The sequence below is a fragment of the Pseudoliparis swirei genome, chromosome 24 (genome assembly GCF_029220125.1).
Source record: "Pseudoliparis swirei isolate HS2019 ecotype Mariana Trench chromosome 24, NWPU_hadal_v1, whole genome shotgun sequence".
Lineage (NCBI taxonomy): Eukaryota > Metazoa > Chordata > Actinopteri > Perciformes > Liparidae > Pseudoliparis > Pseudoliparis swirei.
In genome coordinates, this window is record NC_079411.1 from 22967312 (window position 1) to 22975068 (window position 7757).

Genomic DNA, 7757 nt, shown 5'->3' on the forward strand with positions numbered 1-7757 from the left:
GGGCTTTGGCAACACAAGTAACATTGAAGGCTATTGTTGAGGGGGAAGAAAATATATGCTATCCATTAAACCAGTAGTGTGTGCATGCCTAGTTTTTAACACCAGTGTCGTCACACATCTTCTCCTTGCCCTTTAAAACCCCCACTGCTCCCTACAATTCATCCCGTCTTTATCTCTCATTCCCTGTTACCCTTTTTCATTATCCTCCCCTCTCGCTCTCCCCTCTCCTCCTCCAGTCTGCCCTGCTCACCCTCATTTTCATGCAAATGAGAATCGATTCTTCTCTCAGCACCCCTCTGTCCACACCTAGTTATATCTGCAGTGGCCTATATGTTTGTTGGGAACGATCCAAAACGGGCTAAATGTTTATTTCGTCCCTTGTCATTTGGGTACACGAACAACACAAAACAGCCGAGAACCACAGAATATGAAATATAGCCGTGCGGGTACACGTTTAGCGATGGGGGGAGAAGAAAAAACACATGTTTAATGCATGCATGGCGTGAAATTGGACAACAGACGGTTTCTCCGACTGTTGTAATGCTGCCATCTGGCGTTCAGCGCTTGAGTCGGCGGTTGGCGGTGACGTCTTGCCGCGGGGGCTCATGGGAGTTGGAGTCAGAATGGATTCAGGACTTCCTGCTTGGGATAAAACGATCGACAAATTGCTGCTGTAGTCTAAAAAACGTTGTTCGCGTGCCGGTTCACCTCGAAGAGACGGAAGTGGACCCAGAGACAGTAAGTGTTGTGTTTTTAAAGTTTTATTTGTCCACTCGCGGGACGAAAAGCTGGCGAGCTCATTTTAAACTAGATGTAACGAAGTTGTGTCAAGAGAACAGTGGCTGCCTGGGTGAAGTAAACTCTCCTTGTCATGTAAGTGAACGATGAGTTCTTCGAAAAGGACTCTGATTCCGGTTTTTCTATTAATAACTATATTACAATACACGCGAATGTCAACGTGTCTGATAATGAAGCGCTTTAAAGTGTCAGAACTCAACGTGGGCCAACGTAACCTCGAGCTACCTGCATCCACCGGGTATTGATTTCCCACCCTGATACCAAACTGAGTTCACACAATAACAATTAGGAGCCTGTTACGCAAGCAGGCAAGTGAATACATAACCAACATCTTTACACGTTTCACTTGAAAAGTGTAATTCATTAGTTTACAGGCTGTTAAACATGTTGTTTTAAAATCACCGCTCATACTTTCAGATTCTAGCTTTATTCAGAGTGAACTAAAAATGTTCCAATGCTGGGTATTTAATAATCAAGTCAAATCAAATAGCGATGTTATCCATTTAGATATCTCTATCTTGTCAAAAACAGAAAACACTAATACAACTGTTACGAGGTGTATGCAAACCATGCTTTTCTACCTGATGGCAACTCACATTAGTTGACATCAGAGATGTTACCATACAATGAATGCTGTGTTTCCTATTTAAAAAAACATATTGTGATTTATATCAAGACACATCCCTTGATGGAAGATGCTATTCATATCAATCCATACTTTCTATCAGAATAGGGGTGCTTGGTTTAATAACTAAATACAATAAAATAAAACATCTCATATAATGTTATAATATATGTTCTGTACTGCACTGTTTGTTTTTGTTAGTTCTGTATTGTATTGTGTTGTAATGTATATTTTGTGTAAGCACTGAGAGACACTTTACCTAGTCAAATTCCTTGTTTGTGCAAACTTACTTGGCCAATAAAACTGATTCTGATTCTGATTCTGATAAAGGGACATGCAGAAGTTCCCAGGATGGGATGCCACTTAACTGCTGTAGATTTTGGAGGAATTCTTGCATTGAATAGGATATTTGTGTGGTAAACAATGTGGCTGAGGGATAACATTTATTCTTAGACTCAATGGGAGCCTGTCTACCTTTTTAGTGAGTCGTTTTTGTTGTTGTCACATGAACGCAGGAATGGTTTTGCAATGCAAATAGGTTTGCAATGCTAACCAGTGTCAGAGAAAACACATTTTCCCACACGCACAACAGATGGTTGATCTCTGCTACCGCCGTAGAGTTGTTTCTATTAAAAAAAAAACGTATTTACTACTATTCCCTTCTTTCTTCCTCAGATGTCTGCGATGGAGCATGGGGTCGTCCGGCCAATCACAGCAGTGGCGTGGACCTCCAACACCAGCACCTGCCCCGTTAATTTCACACTTGTATGTATCCTTATACAGATATTAATGTTGTGTACACCTGTTCATATACAGTAGTGCATTGTTGTGCCTGGAGTAACAATGTGAAACCATTTTTTTTTAACTACCAAATAAATAGGAACCAGGTATTTCCATGTTTCACTCAGCGGTGACCACAAACAGTTTGCTTGATTTTTGTGAGAATTACAATTGGGATGTACTAGAGTAAGGTTGTTTTTTCTTGACCGATGAATTCATATTTCTGATGCAAACTCACGGTGGAAGGAGAAGTGGATGGATCAAGTGTGGATGGGGTTATAGTCCCAGATAGAGGTATATTACAAAGTAGTGTATTACAGGGTTAAAATGGCACAACCTCCAGCATTAGGGTGAAGTCAAATGGTGTGTGGGTGTGTGTGTGCGTGTGTGCGTTTGTGTGTGAGCGTGTGTGTGAGTTAATGAGCTGTAAACATTTTGAGAATACTCTCAGAGGACTCCGAACTTAGCCTCAACAAATGTATCAAGGAGTTCTGGTTCAGGAGTGATTTAGTAAAACTTCCCTGAGCAACGTTGAGCAAGGCAGGGATTGAACCTGTTACCATAGTGAGGAGCTGTGGTTGTAGGTTTGCCTCACCTTTTTGAATTGGTTGATTAAAATAATAAAAAAATATAAATGCACACTTTGTGATAATGGGCTTTGAATTACCAGTTACATCATTCGGCCTAATCAGAGATTTTAATAATACTGCATTTAATTTATATAGCGTTTTTCAAGGTACTCAAAGACACTTCACATAACATATCTAAAACATCCTAAAAGCTACACAATAAAAATAACTAAAATTACGATAAAAACAACAAATAAAAACAATAAGTACATGGAGCACACACACACAGTCACACATTAAAAGCAGCTGTGAACAGGTGGGTTTTGATTTGTGATTTGAAGATGAAAAGATCGGTGCAGTCTCGGATGAGTTTGGAGAGAGAGTTCCAGAGGGGGGGGGGGCGCGATATAGAGACGGCTCCGTCACCCCATGCCCGGTGCTATGCGGGATGGATAGGAGGTCGGCATCAGAGGAGCGTAGCCGACGGGGTGGAGTGTTTTGGTGGAGGAGGTCGATTTAGTGGATTTCATCTCTATTCAGACATGCTGTGACTATAATTACTATTCTATATCAAAACCATCTCTGTTGAATAAGTTGTACGCCACACTTTTAGAAGAACTTCAACATGTTTACAAGCACATGCCTACTTGCACAGTAGCCTCTTCGCATGCCGATTTGATAGCTGCTATCTTCATTTATTGTGCACGGTCGGCATGTAAAACTATAAACCAGCGAACACGATGCCAACCGCCTCCGTGCTGCGGTCACTTGTATTATTGTGTTGGGGTGAGACGTGAGCGTGTCTCATGAGATTGACCGCAAACGTTATCCTTGCGCCATCTAATCTGAAGCGTTTAACTCACCCTCGTTCCACATTTGGAGAATATTTCTCACCCCCGCAGAATGCCTTGCTGAAGGGAACAAGGAAGTCGAGTGTCATTTGGTGGCCACCACTTACATCTGGCGCTCTCTTGTTGCCAAATGACCTCTCACAACACACCCGTGTTCCACTGTGCTGGTCAGATGCAGAGTGTCTAAATGCTCCTCTTCTCCCTCTCTGTCCCTCTGCAGATCAGCATCACAGAGGACGGAGCAGCGGCCAACTTCACACGCAGCTTTGCGATGAAATCTGGATATTACCTGTGTTACAGCAAGGTAACCGACCGAGGTCACGCCACAGACACAGAGACCAACGCCAGATTACTGGTGGATGGCACGTGTCCCTCTAGTCTTCCATAAATCCTCTCTCTCTCCTCTCCTCTTCTCTCCTCTTCTTTCTCCTCTTCTCTCTCTCCTCTCCTCTTCTCTCTCTCTCCTCTTCTCTCTCCTCTCCTCTTCTCTCTCCTCTCCTCTCTCCTGTCTCCTCTCCTCTTCTCTCTCCTCTTCTCTCTCTTTCTCCTCTCCTCTTCTCTCTCCTCTCCTCTTCTCTCTCTCTCCTCTCCTCTTCTCTCTCTTTCTCCTCTCCTCTTCTCTCCTCTTCTCTCTCTCCTCTCCTCTTCTCTCTCTCCTCTCTCTCTCTCTCCTCTTCTCTCTCCTCCTCTTCTCTCTTTCTCCTCTCCTCTCCTCTTCTCTTCTCCTCTCTCTTCTCTCTCTTTCTCCTCTTCTCTCTCTCCTCTCCTCTTCTCTCTCTTTCTTCTCTCCTCCTCTCCTCTTCTCTCTCTTTCTCCTCTCCTCTTCTCTTTCTCCTCTCCTCTTCTCTCTTCTCTCCTCTTCTCTCTCTCCTCTCCTCTCTCTAGAACCTGACAGCTGGTATGGTCGTGTCGGACATTCAGCTCATCTCAGACAAGGAGTCTATTCCTCACGGTTACGGCTATATAGCAGAGCACCTCGAATCAAGTGAGTACATACACACTCGCATGTTTGTCTTTAGACACTTGTGAGGACTTCAGTGACATCACATACGTTCTTGACCCTCACAACTAAACGGCCAACCTCTACCCTGACTTCAACTTAATTATAACCGTAACCTCGGAAACCTTCCAACGAGTAGCGGGGCCGGCTGTAGCTCACGGGGGATGAGCGGTCGTCCCGTAACCACAAGGTAGCCGGTTCGATTCCCGGCTCTCCCCATAGTTGCATGTTGAAGTGTACTTGAGCAAGGCACTGAACCCCTAGTTGCTCCCCGGGCGCTTCGCTGCAGCCCACTGCCTCTTAATAACTAAAGAGGGGTCAAATGCAGAGAAGAATTTCCCCACGGGGTTCAATAGAAGGACATTTCTTTCTTTCGGAGTGAGGACTGGCCAACATGTCCTCACGATGCACTAACATCCTCAAAACCATGAGGGGAAAAGCTGATCGTATTGCAAAGCTACAATCGATCCTCGCAAAGCACATCATGATATTTGATATTGTTTCTCTTGTATTTAATGTCTTATTTACTCTGTGTGTGTGTGTGTGTGTGTGTGTGTGTGTGTGTGTGCAGAGGCCTCCGTTTGGAAGAAGAAGCGTGTGTGTGTCCGCGTGGTCCCAGTGGGCAGTGTTGACACAGCTGTGTTGGATATCAAAGTGACTGCCAAAAGCAAAATGATGCTGCAGCACTACACATATGTGGGGTTGGTAACTTTTCCCAAACATTTGACTTGCAGCTGTGTTTTATTCAAAGCGATTCTTAAATTCCATAACCGGTGGTCTGCATTCAGTGGCTTGACGTGTCATTTCATGTGCCGTTTCCTCCAGAGACGTCCACGGCTACGTGTTGTGGTGCAGAAAGGGACACTTCTCCACCCCCACGCCTCAAGCAAAGCCCCGCAGCGTCAGCCTGGACATCCACAGACTCTCATCGGAGCAGCCGGCCGCTCTCCTGCCCCTTCGACCCAGGTGCTTATTTAATATCCAGAGAACAATACAGCCACATATTTAATACTTGTCATTGTTTATTCAGGGGCACATTGTGACTCCTCTGGTGATGTTTAAACCGAGTCCCTTTTTTAAATGACATTAACAGACTGGAAAATTCTACATTTCCCTTCATAAAAAGTAGATGTAAAGATGTGAGAGAATGATGTTCTGTAATTCCACAGTTGAATACCTACTACTTGTCCCCGCAGCAATCCCCCTCAGCTAGTGCCACACAATAAAATGAGTCAGAGGCGCCACAGCCTCCACATGAAGGACAACTCGGACAAACCCGCGGATTCCCAGGGGATCACAGGTACCCCCCCCCCTCTCCTGCACACAGGAGACGTATTGCTATTTCTCACAGCTGGCCTCTCACTCTACTGTTGCCTGCCTTCACTCTCTGCAGCTTTAGATGGAGTTCCCTTTAGCCTTCACCCAAAGTTTGATATCCAGGCAAACAGCACGGTGCGTTTGACACTTTCCAACCACACTGAAGTGATGAATGTCGTTCCAAAATGCAGCGCTTTTTTCCTTCTTCTTTTTTTCCCCTTATCTCCAGGTTTATGTCACCCCAAACTTCTGATACAACCATGTGTTCACATGTATTTCTCTTGGCCATTTCTCTCTCTCCTCTCTTTTAGGCCCTTGAACTGAACTCTCAATTAAACAACATTCGTTTCAAGTCTTTTCAAGACATTGAAAATGAGGTAGGGTCACATCTGGCTCTTAATTTCGTCTCTGCGATGCTTGAATTAAGACCATGCAATGTTCCTAACAAAGAATACACCCACTTTGCTTTTCTTTCTTTTTTTTTAGTATAACTACACTTTTGCGATGGAGGAATCTGCCGCAAAGAGGACGAGACCATCAGTGCCAACAGAAGGCGCCCAAACAGCTCAGTGATCTTTGAACTTTGACAAAGCAACAATATCAGACTTGTGTGCTTCACTCGTCCAGTGTAACACGGTATGGTACGGACGAAGGATAATCACGGCTTCTAACATTAGGCACGACAATCGTACTTCAGAGAGTTCTTCATTTCTCTTGCGTTCCTTTTTATTTGTCTCTCGTGCCAAGTCTTTACTCCGTCACCATCTTCAAGCATTCCACGTTTTTATTTGCCAAATTAAAAGCCCGTTTGAAGGAAATCATACTCGAAATGATATCGTTGCCTTAAAATGTTTCGAGACAGTTACAGGGTCGAAGGTGTAATGAATATCCAAATCTGTACAGTATCTGCTATTTGGGACGACGCATCTGCAGCTTTATGCACAACTTTTTCCAGAATGTAGATTAATTGTATGCTTTAAAAAATGCTCAATCATGTAATAAATAATTTGTTAAGCAGAGCTGTAATGTTGAATTTAGCTGCAGACGTCGAACTGAACTCCATAGAAACATTAACATATTTAAATGTAGGATATAGTGTATTTTTTCATGATGAGTAGGGTATTGTTACAGGTAATACATAATATATCGTATTTTAAGGGGAATGGAGGAAGGTTGTATATTTAGCTTTGTGTGGGGGGGGGGGGGAGATAATCTGGTTGTTGGTTGTGGTTTTTTTAAATTATCAGTATAAATAAGGACCAAATATTTATCTTTGTCATTGTACAATACAAACATGTTGTTTTATTGACTGCATAGTCAGCTTTTATTGCATGGAAAAAAATAAAAACCAAAGAAACTACGACTTCCGGTGTGTTGTTTACATAGAGTACCACCTTTCGACAACAAGGCACATTTAATAATGAAGTATAGTTTGAAATGCAGATTTGAGAAAGTAAATTGTGTACAATAAGATTAATGCCGTAGGTTACGGCGAGATGAACTGAAGTATAGTTGTGTTTTATTGTGGTGGCCTCACCAGCAGCAGGTAGTTCAAATGGAAGGACGTGGACAACAGCTGTTGACCTTTTTTCAGCCTTTATGCACACAACCACATGCTGGACAGAGAAAGTGGTTCATCATTTCTTCTTTTGATTTTTCAAGCCAATCTCGGATTGAAATCAGTCTGGATCGTGAAAGGCATTTTCAACTCTAGAATCTGTTGATAAAATTAAACTTGGTTCAGTCGCCTCATTCACAAAAACAACTTCTTAAATGGAAATGGTGATTTTATTGCCAATTCTGGATCCATTCTCTTT

At 43.1% G+C, this 7757-nt stretch overlaps 1 protein-coding gene across 2 annotated transcripts; it reads left to right on the plus strand.

Moving 5' to 3' along the window:
* Positions 1-664: 664 nt before the first annotated feature.
* mvb12a (multivesicular body subunit 12A) lies at positions 665-7303 on the plus strand. 2 transcript variants are annotated; one of them, XM_056408294.1, is made up of 10 exons: positions 665-738; positions 2099-2188; positions 3844-3927; positions 4509-4608; positions 5195-5324; positions 5449-5589; positions 5820-5923; positions 6017-6075; positions 6252-6317; positions 6427-7303. In XM_056408294.1, the coding sequence occupies exons 2-10, from the start codon at positions 2099-2101 to the stop codon at positions 6511-6513; spliced, it is 861 nt and encodes a 286-aa protein (XP_056264269.1). In that variant the 5' UTR covers positions 665-738; the 3' UTR covers positions 6514-7303. The 2 variants fall into 2 exon arrangements, with proteins under 2 accessions (XP_056264269.1, XP_056264268.1); XM_056408293.1 differs by lacking the exon at positions 665-738 and adding an exon at positions 787-873.
* Positions 7304-7757: the final 454 nt, after the last annotated feature.